General features: G+C 31.9%; 1 protein-coding gene across 1 annotated transcript in view; it reads left to right on the forward strand.

Moving 5' to 3' along the window:
- CREM (cAMP responsive element modulator) overlaps positions 1-19,940 on the forward strand; it is a 69,241-nt gene that overhangs the window by 36,169 nt on the left and 13,132 nt on the right. The window contains 3 exon segments of the mRNA XM_074267127.1: positions 1,811-1,908; positions 2,073-2,215; positions 12,598-12,786. Of these exon segments, the coding sequence (XP_074123228.1) occupies positions 1,811-1,908; positions 2,073-2,215; positions 12,598-12,786 (430 nt within the window).

Genomic DNA, 19,940 nt, shown 5'->3' on the forward strand with positions numbered 1-19,940 from the left:
ATGAACAATATTTATCTTCTTTTTTAAAAAGAAATAAACAAGTGTTTATGGTCCACATTTTTTGGGCTTCCCAGTTTGCTACTGGAATCTCATTTGGAAATAAACTTAGAGAATATTTAAAACGATTTATTTTGTGAAGAAGTAATAGTTTTTTTTTGTTTTTTTTAACAATATGATTTTTGAAAGGCATACAACTAGCTCGAGACATATGTACTTATGTTCATTTCATATTTCCTCCCATGTGTCTTTTTATTGCCTTTCTCTTCTTCCATAATGTCATTATAAAAGGACAGTATCTTTATGCTAGGGCCAGATTGCATAGGATTTTGAATACTACTTAGATTTTCTTATCTTAATCTCTTCACTGCTGTATAAAGCAAGTCCTTTCTTTAGCCAAAATGGTCTATTAGCTGCCTCTAAAGTAATCTAGGAAAACCCTCTCTTTGTTAGTTTCTTTATAATATTCCCGCTAAAATGCCACCAGCCCCCTTCTCCTTTCTCCACTTAATTTCAATCCTTTGAAGCCTTCGAAGAGTATTTGGAGTAAAGAGTGCAACATGACAGCCAAAGAAGCTTATTTCATCTTCAGCTGAGCTAAGAAGGGCATAGTATCCACAAAGTTCCACTGTACTACTCTTTCTTGGTCAGACTCCATCTAGCTGTTATGGCTAAAATTAAACATATTTTTGGAAGGACAATGACAAATTAGAGTATATCCAGAGAAGAATGACCAAGATGATGAGATGCCAAGATAGTATACCATATGAAGATTACAAGAAGGACCTGAGTAATGTTTAGCCTGGAGAAGAAAAGACTTATGGGTGCCATGATAGTTTGTCTTCAGGTATTTTCTTTTTTTAAAATTAGGAATTCCACAATTAACATATAAATATTTCTCTATAGAAGAGAACAGAAAAAAGGAAAGCATATGAAATGTGGGGTTTTATTACGTGTAAATTGCTTCTTTAAAAAAAGGAAAATGTATTAAATTTTAACACTTTTGTATCAAATTTGTCTTCCATGAATGTGTTTCCTTCTGGACCTTTTTCTGCTCTCTTCCTCTTCTTTTTAATGCCACATTAACATTCTTTTAAAAAATTTCATCACTTACCTATCTTCCCACAATTATACCACTTCTCAAAATTTCATTTCTTTTTAACAAAAATTAAGTACATCCAAGCTTTAAAAAAAAAAACCAACAAAACACACACACAGTAAATCATGTCTAACAAGGTGTCTCATTCTCTCTTCATGAATTTAAATGGTATTTACGTAGAAGAGGGATTGGATTCATTTTGATTGCCCCTAGAGGAAAGTGGGGTAGATGTTATAAAGACAATTAAAGCTGTCTAGAAGTGAAATGATTGCCTTAAGTAGAGGATTTAACCATAATGGAAATCTTTTAAGTGGAGACGGAAGTACGGGCAAGACTACATGACTTCTAAAATTTCTCCAAACAGTAAGAATCTTTGATTCTTTGACTCAGAATTAGCCACCTTCTACATAGAACCATCTGAGCTTCTTCTAGATCTTCAATGATTTGACTTTCTCTCAAATCTGTAGAACTTCTATGCTGTTTGGTACATGATTATATATGTAGTCTCCTATGTTTTGAGTATTTCATGTATTTATATATTTTCTCTAGTTAGATTATAAGTTCCCTGAGGGCTTGGACTATGTGTTATTTATATCTGCCAAAATACATAATGGAGTGTTATATAAATGATAGTCTTCAATAATTATTGATTGAATGAATTAATTAGAAGGCCTTTTATTTTATGATAAATTTTTAGAAACTCTTGTATTCTAGGTAGCAACAATTGCAGAGACAGATGAGTCTGCAGAAGCAGAGGGTGTAATTGATTCTCATAAACGTAGAGAAATCCTTTCAAGAAGACCTTCATATCGGTGAGTTTAAAATTTCCAACATGATGTAATTGTTGTACAATATTGTATAATTAACCATCAAAACCCTTAATTTTAAGCTTTTGTTTTTGCTCTTATTTCATATTTTAAATAGATGTTTTATAGAAGTTAGAATGATCACTTAAAATATGTAAATTATGTTGTAGAAAAATACTGAATGAACTTTCATCTGATGTGCCTGGTGTTCCCAAGATTGAAGAAGAAAAATCTGAGGAAGAGGGAACGCCACCTAACATCGCTACCATGGCAGTGCCAACTAGCATATATCAGACTAGCACGGGGCAATACAGTATGTATGCTAAGATAAAATATAACATAATTTTATTTTTTTAAGTACTTTGTAGTTATATTAAAGAATACTATGCTAAATTAAAATAATTTTGCTTTTCAGTATTGTTTTAGCTTTCAATATGTCAATGATTCCCACCTGTATGTATTACAGAATTTTTTAAAAAATGGATGTTAAATAAAGTGAGATTTGTATTGAAAGCCATTTTCACATTGAAAAACTCAGCTTTTATTAATAATCAAAAAAAATCATTAAAAAGAAAAGAATTTGGTAATAGTGTATACTGTAAGGCTTTTACTCCTTTCAGATATATTTTCATTAATTTCTGCTGAGAACTTTTACTTTGTTATTGTTTCTAGTTATTTTACTGTAATTATGTTAAGGTTGAAAGCAAATGAATAGAGCTAAAGCATGTATCTTGCTATTTTAAAATTTAATATGAAAAATATATATTATCATATGAAAAATATTTGTATTTTTAAAAATAATGTTTTAAGTGTACTTCTATTTCCATTCCTCTCTTTGTTCATTTATATTATAGTTCTGCCAATGTGAAGATGGAAAAAATATTGAGCTTTTAAAATCACAATAATAGGCAGACATTTTAACTGACATTATTAAACTGATGTTTATATGTATAGTACTCATATGTTAAATGTATTGTAAACTTTTATGTTCCTTGCTGTAATTAAGGCATTAGTTGTTACCCCTAATAAAGAGTTAAGTTTGCTATGTAAAATATTCTTGTAAAAGAGGATCTGTGTTGCAGATACTGGAGTATAATTGAAATTTAAATATTTTGTTTGTTAAATCTGGGTCTAACCATAGCTCTCTCTCCAAAACCCTTCTAATATTGAACATCTAGGATGAAAGATCTTATTATTATATTTAATTACATTTAATCTGGACAAGTAGGAAATCACCTTTGTGATATAGAAAGGCTTTTAGCAGTTTACTATGCTTTAGATTATTTTTCCAGTTGTGCTAATAGTTTTACAGTAAGGTATCTTACACATTTTGATGACACGTACTATGTTTTTATAATAGAATGAGTATTAGATGAGAATAAGAACTTGTTTTTAGTGTGAGACTGCCACTAGTTGGTTGTGTGTCTTTGGACTAGTCACATAATCTAAGGGAAGGTAATAGCATATTGGTACCAGATACATGCTTCATTGCTAAAATCAGATATTTTTGAAAGGAAAAAGTCACATGAATATATACAGAAAAAGTTGTTTATAGACAGTAAGTAATCAGTTTTTACACAAGGTAGATTTAGGGGGGGGGGAATGGCATTTATTTTTGCTGGTATAATAACATTTGCTATTCTCCTTTACAGAGTTTATCATAAAGTTAAAAAGATAATTTTTGTGAAAGTGCTATGGGAAAATAGGAAGGAAAACAAATAGTATTTCTATTAACACAGGACATTTTTTTAAAGGTAGGGATAGCATCAGAAGAGTCTCGATCATATTTTTTTAATTTCTGCTTCTGCGCAAACAAGATACTCTTCATTCTTGGTCATTTTGAATCCAGCTCTTTGTGGAACCAGTGGTCAAGCATTAAACTTGATTGGAGATAGTGTGAAGGGTAATAGCTTATCTTCCACATGAGAGAATTGTAAAGGTAGATAAGTGTTTTGTTTTGTTTTTTTATTCTGTAGGTATTCATTTTTTGTTTTAAGAAAGATCTACCTAGAGTTTTCTATATTTGAGCCATCTAATAGACTGGAACTAGAACTGGTTTCTAATTTGTCCCTAATATAGTGTTATTAATCATTTAAAAGCACAAAACCTGGTTGTATTCAGTCTCTTGATGATATTTGACCTTTGTTAATTCAGCAGAAGAGTGCACTATATTTCATATATCTAGGTCAATCACTATTACTAGTTAGGAAAATATAATTTGCAAAAGAATCTTCTAAATTCCCTTTATCTTTGTTTAGAAGATAAATAGATAAATATTCAAATATGTGTTTTCATATTAGTTATAATACTTGATTTAGGCATAATTTTTATAGGCAGTAACTCTAGTTTTCAATTCTGTGCATGGATTAAATATTGTTAATTGCTGATGTCATCAAAGGTCAAGTGGAGAAAATTGTTTTAACAATAACAAGCCACACAATTTTCATTTAGATATTATTCTTGAGGGCTTTTCAGGATCTCTTGTTGCAAAAATATGTAGTTTTTTTTACATGTATTTTGTAGTTTCTATCTAGTTGTCTTCCTCTTGTGTTTTTTCCTTTTATAAATTAACAGAATTCAATGTGTTTGTTACTGGTATTTGAAGGGTTGATGAATTAGAAAAAGCAAAAAGTACTAATGTAAAATTTGAAGAAATAAAAGCTTTTATGAATATATGCAATCATTCCAAATAGATTAAAGAAATAAAAGTTTTTATAAATACCTGCAGTCTTTCCACTGAATGATAGTCATCAGCGTATTCTGGAATGTATACCTACATATAAATAGTATCTAAGAATAGAACCTGAAAGTTAATTGCTTGCTATAGATATATTGTACTTTGATAATATATATCCTATTGGAACAAAATAAGATGTGAATATTAGTTCCTGGTATTAGAGGGGGAAAGTGATAAAAGTAGGAGGAAATCCATTAAGGTCATATGCATATGATCTAAAGTATTTCATCATAATCTTATATGTAGATTTGTTACATACAAGTGGAGCTATTTTGCCTTAATAGAGACTATTGGAAGAAATTAAATATATTAATGGTCTCTATTTTAGTTCTAGAAATAGAAATATATGATAGTTATTAAAAGATACATGTTAACATGAAAAATCTCCCTTAAAATTTTTTTTATTACATAGATGAAAGGGAATTTCCTCCCAAAATAGAGTAATAGGAACTTATTGTTAGTTTAGTTTAATGTTGCAATATTAAAGTTGTTCACTGTATAAAGGTTTCCTTTAAAACTATGATTTTCTTATTAAATATGAGATCTTTTGACACAATAGTATAGACTTTGTTTATCTACTCTTAGATTCCAGAATAATCAATTTTCTCTACTTTAACCCCTTTCTGATCATTTTTCTTGTCATCAGATCTACTCCTATTGCACTGAAAATTTTCTAATATCTGATTTTTTTATTATCTTGCCCTTAATTTCCAAATTAAGTGAATCAGTCTATTAGAAGATTGATTTGCAGATTGATAAGAGAAATTAATAGTCTTAAGAACTCAAGAACTTATATAGTTCTCTCATGACTATTCTTTATAGAAGAAATTTATGGAGTTCAAATTTTTATTCAACTGAGATAATAGATGAAAAAGCTTTTCAACTTTAAGTACTATATAAAATGTCAGCTATTATTATTATTAAATGAGTTATATTTACCACAGTTATTATTTTTATGTTTTGTGCTCTTGACTTTTCAATCATACATAGCGTATATTTTCAGAGATAGAGATCAGAAGCTTTAATGTACATTCTTTTGAAAAGTTTATTTTATCAGGAATAATGTGATATATTCTACAAACCTACTTTGTATGACTCTTCCTAGTGAATCTACTCTTTATTTCCATTTGATAGCTGTGTTGTGAAACTTTAGTAAAACTTCATTGGCCTGAGTTCATTCCCAACTTTGCCTCTAAGTTTTGTGTAAATCATGGGTAAAATGCAATATTAATGCCTATCTTAATTATCTCAAATTTACCCACTTTTATATAAATGTGATCCGTGTGGTACTCACTACCTGTTTCTTGTTAACTACCCTTTGACTGTTGTATTTTCTAAGGCACATCTATTCCAAACTCTTTTTTTTTGTTCCTAGTTTTTCTATGGAAATTTAAAGCTGAAGATTTGTGGAGAGAATCTGCTGCTCTTTTCAAATCTGTTAACATCTTATCCATGAAGATACATTGCTGTTGTGTGTTACCTGTTGTATCTCAATCTATATAGTTTAGGGTATCTTTAAGAATAGATTATACATATTTGCATTGATTAAAACAACAAGCATTAAATTCCTGCTGTGTACCAGGTAATATGATAAAGGCTCTGAAGAGAGAAAAGGTTCAGGTAAGCTATTGGAAAACAGGAGCTCTAGCTTACAGTGTAGTACAGGAATTAAATAAATAAACAAGAAACGGGCATTAAAGACTTAAAACAAAGGTTAGGTGGTTTGCAATTGGTAGGGATTAGAGAAGTTTTTACGTCTCTGATTAGGAAGTGATTTGTGAATTGGCCTTTTAAAAGTAGACAAGAATTAAGCAACTGAACTAAGGGGAAAAGAATACATTGGAGGTTATTGAGCATGAGCAAAGAATGTTCTTATAGAAAGTACTTGGCCAGGATGGGAAGCAGAGAATAATATCTTTTGACTGTAGCATAGAGTACATCAAAGGGGCTAGCATTAAAAAATAATTTTTTTTAAGGGCCAGCATGATGTAAGGTGGGAAATGTAAGGGTGGTCCAAGTTTTGCATGTTTTAAAGGTCATGTAAATTTATGTTTCCTTCAGGCAGTAGGATGCCACTGAAGATTTTTGATTATAGATGGACATGACTAAAACTAAGCTTCAGGAAGATTAGACTGTATGAAGGATAAATTGGAGTAGGTAAAATGAAGAGAAACAGGAAGTCCTATTAGGAGGCTATTGAAATAATACATCTTGGTGGAAATGGGCATAAGAGATGAATGGGGAGTATATATCTTGAGTCTGAATTGCCTGGACTTGGTAATAGATTGGATATGAGAAGTGAGAGAGAAGAAAAATCAAAGGTAACTTAAGATGGAATATGAAAGTGCATACTGATATGACAGAAAGAGTAAAGTTAACATGTTAAATTAACATGGTTCTGCATAATTAGAATCTAACATATCTTTGATCGAGTTACTTCAAATCACAGGGCAAACTAATAATCTTTCCAGGTTGATTCCTTATTTGGTTTACTTTACAGTTCTCCTATTACCTATGTGAGTTGTAGTCAAGTAACTAACATTCTCTAATTCATAGTCTGTGAAATCAGGGAGTTGGTCAAGGTCAAGTGTTCTTTACGTTTTTAGAATCATGGATCCCATTTTTATTTTAAATTCATAATTGGAGAAAACACTAAATTTTCTGTTATCAGTTAGTGAAAATAAAGGTGATATATATATATATTCCCCCCCCATCTAAAAACTATATTTTTCCAAATCTATCTATGGACCTCGGATGGGTGGGTAGGAAGGCTCTGTGGACCTCTTTGGATGAATTCTCAGATCCATTTCAACTCCATCTTCTATGGCACTATAAACTTTTTATCCTAATTGTCCTCTCTGCCATCTCTTATAGGACTTGTCTTTCTTTTATCTTCATGTTATTAATTATGTGGAACTTTTCATTTTTCACAAGTGTGTCTAGGTAATTACTGAGTATATTTGAACTGATTTGGGTTATGGAAATTCTCTTATTTCCAAAAGGACTACCTTTTAGGATATGATTTTTTAATGCAATTTAGTTCTATTACTACATTATCATCAAAAACATATATTAAGTGTCAGATTACACTTGGTAGATTCTATAGGACATAGATCTGGATGTCCCTTATAAGAGAATTCTGAGGCCTTGGGAGGTTGACTTGTATTAATAATAACAGAAGTAAGTAGCAGATCCAGGATTTAAAGTCATGTCTTCTGACTCTTTACTCAGATTGATTTTTCCATTATACCCATGCTATCTTACCTGGCTACTATGTATTGTACAGACAAGTGCCTTGGAGGAATTTTGCTGTTGTTCAGTAATGTCAATAATGCCAACTATCTATGACTCCATTTAGGGTTTTCTTGGCAAAAATACTGGAGTAATTTGAACCTTTTCCTTTTCTAGCTCATTTTTGTAGATAAGAAACTAAAACCAACAGGGTTAGGTGACTTGCCCAGGAGTGTAGGGCTAGTAAGTGTTTGAGCTGGATTTGACCTCTGGAAGAGGAGTCGTCTTGGTCCCAGTCTGTCATTATATTCGCTGCACTATCTAGCTACCCCTCAGTGATGCCAGTGTAGCGATCACACAGATCTCCATATTTTGTATTTATCATGTGACCACTTATAGAAAAAGAAAAGGTAAAGGTAGTGATATAACTGGGAAGGGTCATAATGTTCAGGTCCACCAATGAACTGAGGGTTGCTGGGTTTAGAGAAATAACTAAGTTTTATTCAGATATGGCAGTGTTGATGTTATCCTAAGGGTAGAAGGAGATTGATAAATGGAGCTGTGGGGCTAGAGGGTTGGTGTTTGGAAACATTCTTGGGTACTCTTCAAATACACTGTCATATTCCAAGGTTAAAAAAAAAAAAGGTTTATATTATTTGTGCACAAAATATGTACAGAGAGCTATTTATTACCTTGAGTTTGCTTTCAGCAGTATTTTAGAGATTCTCCAGAAACAGCTCATGTTGCCTTCTTTCTTTTCTGGACTGTAGAGTTTGTTGAGAGGATAAACATCTAGAAGAAGGTGAACCATTGGATAGTGGAGTCTTTAAAAACATTTTTGGACAAAATTCTGTATGCAAGAAAGTTAAAATGAAAGCAGTGTGGATTTGTGGAAGGAGTATTATTGCATTTGGAATTAGGAGATTTGGTTTCTAATCTAATCTTTAGAGGCAAGTTATTTTACTTGTATGCTTCAGTTTCTTCAACTGTAAAATTGAGGCATTGTACGTGATGGTCTTTCTAGTACTTAATGGTTTTTAAAGGTTTATTTTGTTTTTTGTTGTGATGGTAGTGGTGAAGTGGTGAAGAAATAAGAACAGTCAAGAAAAGACCTAAATTTTAATATCTCACTAGCTGTTGGACTTGAAAAGTTTAGTTTTTTTTTTTATTTTTTTATTTTAGAGTCCTTTCCAATCTAAAACTCTTGTGATCTATGACATGTTGGTTCCATAGAGAAGAATTTTTTGTGGAATTAGCAAATTCAGATTTTACAATAGGTACAATTTCACATCGTTAGAATGTGTTTATCTTTAGATGTGTTAATACGATAAATTGTTTTGATAATGCATTTTAAATAAACTGTCTTTCAAAATTATTAATTGGGACAAAATAGTTTGAAAATAAAATAATATTTTAAATTTGAAGGCCCTAAAATTAGAGAAATAATTGACTTTTTATTGTGGAAAGAAGCAGTTATTAAAATAGGAATTTTTTTTTTTTTATTTAAATTGCTACCACAAAAAGCATATTGATAAGCTCAGGTTTTTGCCTTTATTACAGGTATTTTAGGAAAACACTGACTAAGCCTTTTTAAAGCTAATGTGTTATGGGAAAAACATAAATTTTTATTTATCCATAGTCACTAATGGCCCTGAAAGTTGAACCTTGTTTATGTAAATGATCTACTAACATTTTAGAAGTGTATTGTTAATACTCATGATACATGAATTTATTATTAACTTTTCTCTGCTCCTGTTGATGAGTATTGCTTGTCATGCTGTCCTTGAATTATTTGCCTAATAAATTTTGTAATGATATTTAAAAATCAACAGAAGTTATTTCCCAATTTGTGTTAGACATTTGAAAACTATGCATGTATTTTACAGTGAAAATTAAAATTTTAGATTCTAAAAAGGACTTCATGCTAAAATGAATAGAATCTTTGACTTCATTATAGATCATATGTCAGTTGAAAAAAATGTACTTTTATGATCTTGAATAGTTGCTGCACAATAGGGATTGACTTAGCAAAGGAAGTTGGAATAAGATAGATCATTGAAATCTGCCATTGGGTGTTTGGAAATTTTGTTTAGGGTATTAAAAATTAAATTATAAACCTTTATAGAGAAAACTGTATCTTTATGTCAGATAAAAAATATGTAAACACAATCAACAAATGAAATGTCATTTAGCCATCTTCAATATTTGCTTATGCTAGAGGGATTTGATAGGTAAATGAAAGACAAAAATTCCTAAGAAAGTAAGAGATTCTTGATAGACTTTTCTTTGTGGAAGTTGTATACCATGGAAGAAGTACTGTTTTGAAAATCATTGGGAATAAATGAGATCGTTGAAAAAAAAAAGGAGAAGGAAGTACATTTTTAAGCTTGTTGGTAACAGTTGCTTGCACAGAGAACATAGCAGGTTAGTTGGAAGTTTGTTATAATTTAGGAGATTGGAAAAAGGCACATGAAGTCATAATAATAACCTTAGTGATGATCTCAGGAAAAGTTGATTAAAAGATATCTAAAGGATAAAAGTATATGCAATGTATTCTTACATTGTTTTTTGAGATTTTTGGAATTAAAGTTTACAAATTGATCCCATGATGTGTTAAAACCATCAAAATCCAAATATTTTAATATTTGGATATTACTTTACATTTTCTATATTTATATCCTTATAAAAGGTTTTTTCCCCCTAAGGCTGAGTAATGAAGAGCTCACATAATTGCTTTCTATTGTTTGCTTATTTTCTATATCTTTGGCAAATATATAACATTTTTTATCATGTATATATGAAATACTAATTTCAAAAATGATAAATTTGAAAAAGAAGTAAATCATTTATTTATAAGAGCTGTTATTCCAGCTCTTAAAAAGTTGAAGCTGTTTGTTGTTAAGCTTAAATGCATTCACTGAAGGCCTGTCATATATAAAGTCAGGATTTGAATTTTAGAAGAATATATGTAGTGTTTACATTGATAAACCTTGATCATCTAGAATTTTTGACATTGCACTTTGAAAAGGGAAAATCATAAAACAAGTTCTGATCAAGAATTTAGAGGGAAGCCAAATTTATAGTTACATTTTGAGGTTAGTAAACATTTAGTCCAACCTCCTTCCTCTTCCATTTTTGTAGTCCTTTACACTTAAGCATTGATGTTTAGAATGATGATCCTGAAGCACTGAATCATCAAAGAATATTCAGTATAGTCTACTTACAAAGATAGGAAAAGTGGGCTAATGTATTTTAGAATGATATTCTATGAGGAATAAAAAGACTTCCTTTGAAAATTCAGTAAGCATAAGTACAAATACATTTCCCAAGTATTGTGGGTAATCAGACTTTGATAACGTTCCAGTTCTACATTAAACCCTTCTGTCCTTGTACAGATAAATTTTATTCATCTTCCATACTAAATATATTCAGTGACATTTTGTTAATTATTTTATAAGAATTTTTTTAGCTCTTTTTTTCAACTAAATTAGACCCAGTGTTATACCAAAATTTAGGAACTCTTAATTGTCATTATATAAATACCTGAATCTTTGATTGAAAAATTTATTTGGATGTTTATTTGGAATTCTTCCCCTCCCCCAATTATATGAATCTCTAACTAAAAGATCATTTATTTACTTGCTTCTCCTAAGAATGGAAGTTTGAAATTGACCCCCATCTGTACTGAATGTTTGTTTTAAATTGAATTGTTACATTATTGTACTTATCAGATTTCAGTTTTTGTGGTTATATTTTTCTAGCATATTTTATTTTTCATTTTAAAGTCTTATTTGATTAAATCTTCTCTATCTCTCACCAAAAAAAAAAAAAAAAAGATATTTTAATTTGGTGATTGAAAATGATTATTAGTTTTCTTTTTTTAACATTAGACTATTGCTAAAAATATGACTATATTTCCTATTGTTTTTAAGAAGGCAGTATTCTGTCTAAAATACCATTCCATACTCTTGTCAGGTATAGAAAGGCTAAAACTACTTAAAGCCTGTCTTTGAAAAATATTTGAAGATTTTTAAAAGAACTCTACATTTTATAGTGCTCTTTAAAATCATATATAAGAATTAAAGTTTTATTTTCTTTTTTATGATTACTCAAACAGAACAAAGTACAGATTTATTACTCAGTAGTAGAAACATTATGAGACAAAAGTTTTCCCAGTTTCTAATAGCAGATATACTTAATAGAAAAAAATATTGATTTTCTGCTATTAAAAGTGCCTCAGTAAAATTAAAATTGTAAGGGAGTCCCTGGTGGTTATTTTAGATCATTCTTTGACTCTTAATATTTCCTCAAATCATTCTGGACAAATGGAGAAAAGAATGTGGTGGCAACAAATTCAGTAGGTGCCATGAAAAATTTTGAGGCTCTTTTCAATGTCTTTTGAAAGATCAGTTAACCAGGAAGATAGTGGAATAATTATTTTGATCTAAAATTATTTTAAGCCCAAACCTACTCCTTATCCCACCTTCAAAAAGAACATTATAAAACTAGCTTTAAGGGCTTTTAAAGAGAAATATTCCTTGACTTAAGTTGATGATTCTCATCTATTCACTAAGAAAATGCCACATAGAAAGGCAGAGATTCCATGGTGATTTGAAAAATAGAAAGCCACCTGAGAATTAAAATATCCAAGTGTATGTTTTCCATTTCAGGATTATTAAGTATGATTTTTCACAGTTTCTAATGTTTCTTTTCTTTTTTCTGTTAAGTTGCTATAGCCCAAGGTGGAACAATCCAGATTTCTAATCCAGGATCTGATGGTGTTCAGGGACTACAGACATTAACAATGACAAATTCAGGAGCTCCTCCACCAGGTGCTACAATTGTACAGTATGCAGCACAATCAGCTGATGGCACACAGCAGTTCTTTGTACCAGGCAGCCAGGTTGTTGTCCAAGGTATATTTTATTAATACAATAAGTTTAGATAGTTTTAAATGATTCACACCATTTCTTGGTGGTGTGGCTTTTCAAATGACATTAGCAATTTTTTATTGACCACTTAATAAGGAAGAGAGTTAAGGAAGATATAATATCTTAGTATATCAAACAGCCATTTACAGAAATTGCTTAATTCCCACCAAGTAGTAAAATTTTGGGAACATTTAGAAAAATTAAAGCTAATGTAAAATTATAAAATGACAACATCCAAATCCTATTGATTTACTCTACTAAATAAATATTCTTAATTTTGGGGTCAGTAATATATATTGTATCTCTACAAGTTCCTAGTCTCTGATGGATAAGAACTTAAATCTTTATTGCATGTCTTTTAGGATGAATTTAGTTTTATCACAGTCATTAATGGTTGAGGTGGATTTTTTCCCCTACCTATCATACTGCTGTCAAATTGCCACCAGATAATTTCAAAACAAATCCAGATTTCACTAATCTTTAATGTTAAAGAATTCTCAAATACCAATTTTCTCTCTAGTGAGTTTGATACTCAAGAGGGCCAGCCTTGAAGAAAGGAAGACCTGGATTTAAGCCCTGCCTCTACTCCATATTAGCTTTATGACTATAGGCAAGTCAATCTCTCAGTATCAGACTGTTAAGTTGCAGATGAATTGCAAATCTACATCAATGGAGGGATTTTCCACATGAGGAGTTCCCTAAATCAATGAAATCACAAGTCTAGGTAACACTTTCCAAATTCCCTTCTCATTTACCCCAACACTCTTTGGCACATAGAAATAAAATGAACCCATAATTGTGCACTAATTCCATGCTATTAGAATGACCAGACAGCTTGATAGACTTTGTTATAAATCATTCTAATCATTTTGTTCAGTTAGGTGAATTACATTATTAGACATTAAAGATTAGTCAGCTGAGAGTGCTGTGTGTGTTATTAATTTTATGTGAAGTGATAACTTTTTAAAATCCCGAGTTGCATTTCTCTTCTTGAATGGTGTTTACTTATTGTACATATTTGTGACACTGGTTTTGAAGGTTACCAGGCTGAGCTCTTTACTTGGTTAGTTTTGCAACAGTAAATAGCAGCTTTTACAGCAGACACATAACATGAAAATACTTGCTTTTCTTTTTATAAGCTTTGCCTATCATATAACTTATCCAGAATATACTCACAATATTTGAAGAACTGTTAATGATACACCCAATCCTTCATAGATAGCATATCCCCCGTCCTTTATCAGAAATTTCCCCTAAAGTAAATATTTGTTTTATTTGACTCTTAGCATAAATTTGGTATAGGGTAAAGTATAACTTCTAAGATGATGAACAATAATTTCCTCCCTACTGCAACCTCTCATTCTGTGCCGTAGCTTTTTAAAAAAGCAACAAGCTTATTTCTGGACAAAGTACAAAACTGATAAGAGAAAAAATAAACTATGAGTATTTTAAATGTTGAGGCATTAAAATGATACAAGTTAATTATGTCGGATTGAAACTCAGTTTTGTTCTTCTGCCAGCATTTAGAGTCAAGAGACCTCTGGATACGTTGCCACTTTTCCAACCAGTCTTACTACTCTGTCAGTAGATGATGATGATGATGATGATAATGATGATGATGATGATGATGATAGTGATGATGATAAGATTTACATAGCGCTTAAAGGATTGCAATGCGCTTTACTTATATTCTCTCATTTGATCCTCACAACCCTGTTGTTGTCCCCATTTTACAGATAAGAAAACTGAGGCTGAAAGAGGTTAAGTGACTTGTCCAGGATCATACAGCTAGTAAGTGTCCGAGGCAGGATTCGAATTCAGGTTCTCCTGAACACAAGGCCAACACACAATCCACTATGCTTTGTCCAGACTGGAACTAGGTTCCTGGGGAATTGGTTTTAAACTGTCCCTTAGAAGAACACAGTAATAGCATTATTTTTAGTAAAAAACAAAAACCCCACCAAAAAGTAGTAAATTTTTAATAGAGTATTGGGGTAAGCATTAGGAAATTTGAAATCTAGTACTGATACTGTGATTTATTTTCTGACCTTGAGGGAAAGTGTTTTTACCACTTTAAGCCTTGGTTTCCTCATCTGTAAAATGAGAAGACTGCATGAGATGACTCTAAAGCCCCTAAAATTTGGTGACTATGTATTGGGCCTACTTCTGTATTAATAGAGGCTTTAGGATCTTCCCAGTGATTCATGTCTACTCAGGGTGGAAGCAGAGGCATAACGTGGTTATTCCCTGTGGAATTCAAAATGAACTTAACTTTACTATATCCATTTAGTCTTTCAGATCTTCATCAAACTTCCCAGGGAAACTTCAGATACCTGATGTTTAATTCAGGGCACTAAACATTCATGTGGGGATACATATGTCATTTCTGTTATTCTATCAACTTGATCACTTTTAGAAATTTAGTTTACTTTTTAAAAATTTGTATCCTCATTTGTAAAATGGTGAAAATTATTCTTTCTTTGAAGTGTGTTATGTTTTAGTATTACAGTGATAATATAATATATAACTTTGAGCTCTTAATAAGATTGGTATAGACCCATTGTTGGTAGGACAAAATTTTTATTTTGATTGAGTTTTCCATTAGCAGGGATGAGTTGCACTAAACCATCTATAGCTGGCCTTACCATCTCTCTCATATTCATTCACTGAACATAGATTTTTTTAAGCACCTACTATGTGCTAGGTTTTGTTCTAAGGAATTGAATATATGAATACAAAAATGAGATAATTCCCAATATCATAAAGCTTATGGTAACCTTTAATAGTTTAAAACTGTAATTTTCCCCTAAAATTTCCCCGTATCAAGGGGAATACAGTGAACCCCAAGATAAATTCCAAAATACAAGTAAGGCCAAAGTAATTGTATTTAGAGAGCAGTAGCTGGGAGCAGGGGCTGGAGGGAAGGGGAGGCATATGGACACAAATGATGAGGTTAGGAGGGAGAGGTCAAAGAGGAGACACATTCCATCTTGGGAGGGGGGCAGCACATGCATGGGCATGGAGGCAAGAGAGGGAGTGTGCATGTGATGGAGAGCAGTGTGCTGCTATTAATAATCTTGGAGAGGTAGGTTAGAGCCATGTTGTAAAGGGCTTTAAATGCCAAATGGAAGAGTGTGTATTTTATCCTAGAAGCAATTGGAAGCCACTGGCAGCAGAGAAGTGACATGATGGCGAGACCTCTGTTTTAAGAATATCAATTTGACAGCTACGTGGAGGATGGATTGGAGACCGGAGAGGTTGGAGGCAGGGAGACCAATTAGGAGGCTATTAAAATAGTCCAGGTGAGAGGTGATGAGGGTCTAAACTAGCAAAGTGGAGAGGAGAATGGCATGTCATGGCTGGCATTGTGGGAAATGATTGCTGCGAGGGGGGAAAAGGCATTTATACAAACATACACAGACTCTCTTGTTTTTTTGTTTGTTTCTTGTCTACACTTGTGTTCTCTTAGTGCAAGGAACTCCTGGTGAGCAAACTCCCTCTGTTAATGAAGATTGACAACTCAGATTGCTGTAGTTTTCAATCTTTTTGGAGAGTTGCCAGGGGCAATAAGAGATTAAGTGACTTTCCCAAAGGGATGTCAGAGACAGCCCTGGAAGCCAGGTCTTCTTGACTTTTCAAGGCCATCTCTATATCCTCTCTGCTGGCTTCCTTTCAGTCAGAAGTATATTATGGTTTACCAATAGAGCCAACGTCAGCAAGCTTTTCTTAAATACCTCCTTTTTGTCTGGTACTGTGCTAACTTCCTCCATGCCCCCAGAATACAAACACAAATACAAATAAAGAGACAGGACACTTTCAGGGAGCTTAAATTCTGTCAGAGTAGGAAACAAAATATACACAAAGTAAACGAAGGACAGATAAAAGTTTGCAGTGTTTAAAGCAAACTCCAAAATTGTTGAGGATTGGTTTTGATATTTAAACTAAAATTTGATGTCTGTAATTATCACTACTAGCTGTGCTTAGAATCTCTAATACAATTTTAGGTGAAGCAAGATGAAACACACCTACAAAGTTCCTATAGCAGTGATAATTTAATCTTAAAAGATCAATTCTGATGATTCATTGTTGCATGTTTGGGAGCCTAACTTCTCAAAGAACTATTTATGCTTGTGGAATGCAAGGTCAGGGTGGTCCTACTAACCTGAGATAAGCCTGCCAGCATGGGCCTGTAATATACTTCATTCTTGTCTTGTTGTCCAGGGACCAATTTAGCTAGATTTAGCCACATGGGGATGATTTTTTTTGGTCCGTAGCGACTCTAAATAAATAGCATCTGAGTAAAAGGGATTATGTTCTCCGTCGGTAGAGAGGATGGCATGGATCTTTAGAGTCCTAAAATAAGATGATGAATGTTCTGGCATAGTAGGTGACCAAAAACATCAAAACAATTATAATATCTGCTAACTTTATTAGTAGAATATGCTATCAAGCCAGCATAGAAAGCCCTAATTGATGTAATGTCAAAAAAAAAAAAAATTCCCTTTGTAGGACAGAAAATCACAATATCTCATGTTCATTTTTAAAATTAATATTTCTTAAGCCTTTCTTTTCCCCCAAATTTTTAATCTACAAATTAATATATAAATGAAGAAAACCAAATGTATTTTTAGATTTCATAAAAATTTGTATCAAAATTTCCAGTAAAACAATATAAAAATAACATTAAAATGGCTTTAATTCTTAAAAGCTCATGAGGCTGGCATTTTCTTTGAGTTGTTAGAGCCAGTTTTATTAGTAGATTTTGGAAGAAAATGGGAGTGAGTATCATTAGCAGGAGCTTTTCATTAGGTTTCTGTTGCAATGAACTATTCAGTGACAAAGTAAATTGATGGCATTGATAAGCCAGTGATGTCATTGTGATGTCAGTACTCCTATTTGTCATCCTGTACATGCTGCTAGTTTGGAACATTTTCTGTTGAACTGTCTTAGAGGAACAAGAAAATTCTGTAGCAGAAGCTAGCTGATCATGGCTGTAACTGGAGATGACACAGGTAGGAATTTTATGTAGGAGTTTTCAGAATACATTTTGCGTAGTGAATTAAAGATAAAACATTAGAAATGTCTAGGTACTGTTCAGGAATAGTAATTTTAGCATTGTAAGCAGAAATAAATCTTATCCTTTTCTATCTTTTCACCACTGTAACTCTGAAATGTAATTATACAATGCAGTTCTGCATTTCATTGTTTATTCAGGAGTCATTTTTTTTCTTTTATGAATATTCAGGTAGTTAAGACTAATGCTCAGCAGGAATAAACTATTATGTCACTTTATTGCAACCTGTTGTGAGGTGAGCCTAGCAAACTAGTGAAAAATGTACACAGCACGGGAAGTGAAATAAGATTTGGAAAAAATTTTATACTGAAGCATAAGAATATAGCTCAAAACAGGAGAAAAAGCTGTTGTTTTCATGTTCTTATGTGCTTGTGTGTTTCTTTCCTCCTCTGTTTTAAAATGGTCTGTTCCTCAGCTAATTGAGTTCAAAAGACTGACGTCATTAAATTTCCTGGAATCATGTTTCAGTAGGGAAGTGGAAAAGTTAAACTCCAAACAAGATGCACATTGACGTCAGCTCCGAGTCATGCTCTGAGTTAGTCAGTTCCTTTCTGCTTGGCCAAATGCTTTGGATAGATAGTGTTAAGTGGCTGGCTTTCTTCATTTGTAAGGCTGCTGTTAACCTCAGTAGACACAAAAACTTTGCTTCTTTTTTTTCAAGGTAAGTATCTGCTTTAAAAGCAGGAATGCTGGCATGAGTAAAGGTGTAGGAGATAATGTAGCAAGCTTATATGGTAAAATTGAGAATCCTTTTAGGGAGAGAGCTCATTGAGATGCCTTATGAAGAAAGGACTATATATAGAATAAGTCTGTCTTAAACAGCCGTAGAGGAACTTACTAATAGTGGGGTGCTCTCTGGTGCTCAGTGAGGGAAATACTTTGTGTTGAATGTAGGTTTTTTTTCCTCTCTCATTACCACTTGACTTTGAGAGACTATTATTCAATAGTTTTAAAATATATTTTTGAGATATTAATCTTGAGAAATTTACTTCTTTTTTTTTTTTTTAATTCGCTTAGATAAAACAGGTGTTTAATATTGACTTTTCTAAACCTCACAATGGAACTAAAATGAGTTAATTGTGAAGGGTGATTTAACACCTCAGAGTCACTTCAATTCAGTCCCCTTTCTTGAATAAATAGCATGTGTTATATTTTATTTTAAATATGCTTTGTTTTGGGTTTTTTAAAGTAAGCAAATTAAATGAGTAGAAACTGAATAAAATTTATTTTTCGATTTTTACTCTTTAGCCTCAAACTTTTTTTTTTTTTTTTAAATTTCAGCTGTAATTTAAAGTTGTGAATCCCAGGTTGAAGGAGCTTTTATTAGAAATTTAGTTTTCTAGATATATTTGAAAACAACTATTAGCTATGTGTATAATTTTAAATCTCGGTAATAGTAATATAATTCACAGATTTAAAATGATTGTTTATTTCTAAAATTAGTAACTGGTATTGCTCTCACTGAGTCCATTTAACCTCTTGTGTGAATGTTAATATGAGCATGAAAAAATCATAATGAAAAAATTTTAAAAAAGTAAAGTGTAAAATTATAAGAAGAGTCACAGATCTGGTAGTTGTAAATTTGCTTAAAAATAAATTGAACAAACTTTTATTTTTTGCATTACAAGCAGCTCTTTTAAAAATAAAGTTCCAAATAATAAAACTAGTTGATTTACTAATAGCATTTTATGTTTAGCAGACAGTAGTAATCTGGGCAGTACTGTAATGAAGGGCACATGCTATTTCCAAAGTCAGCTTTTCATGTGAAATATATAGTGCTTCATTTAATATGATGCGCAGTTTTAAAATGTCAGATTTCTAAAAATTGCCAAGGATAATTATATGTACATAAATATGAATATCTGTGTCTATGTACTTAATGTCTCTATTACATAAACATGTCCAAAGTGGTCCCTTGTCATAGCTTTCAGTGATGACCTTTGCTGAGCAGAGCAGATCATTATTTTCTGTGCTACTTTATATAGTCTTAGAAACTTAGTTCCCTGGAGCTCTGAGCAAGTGACTTGTCCATGGCTGCACTAATGCTTAAATCCAGGGCAGTAAT

Source organism: Sminthopsis crassicaudata, chromosome 5 (assembly GCF_048593235.1).
Source record: "Sminthopsis crassicaudata isolate SCR6 chromosome 5, ASM4859323v1, whole genome shotgun sequence".
Taxonomy (NCBI): Eukaryota; Metazoa; Chordata; class Mammalia; order Dasyuromorphia; family Dasyuridae; genus Sminthopsis; species Sminthopsis crassicaudata.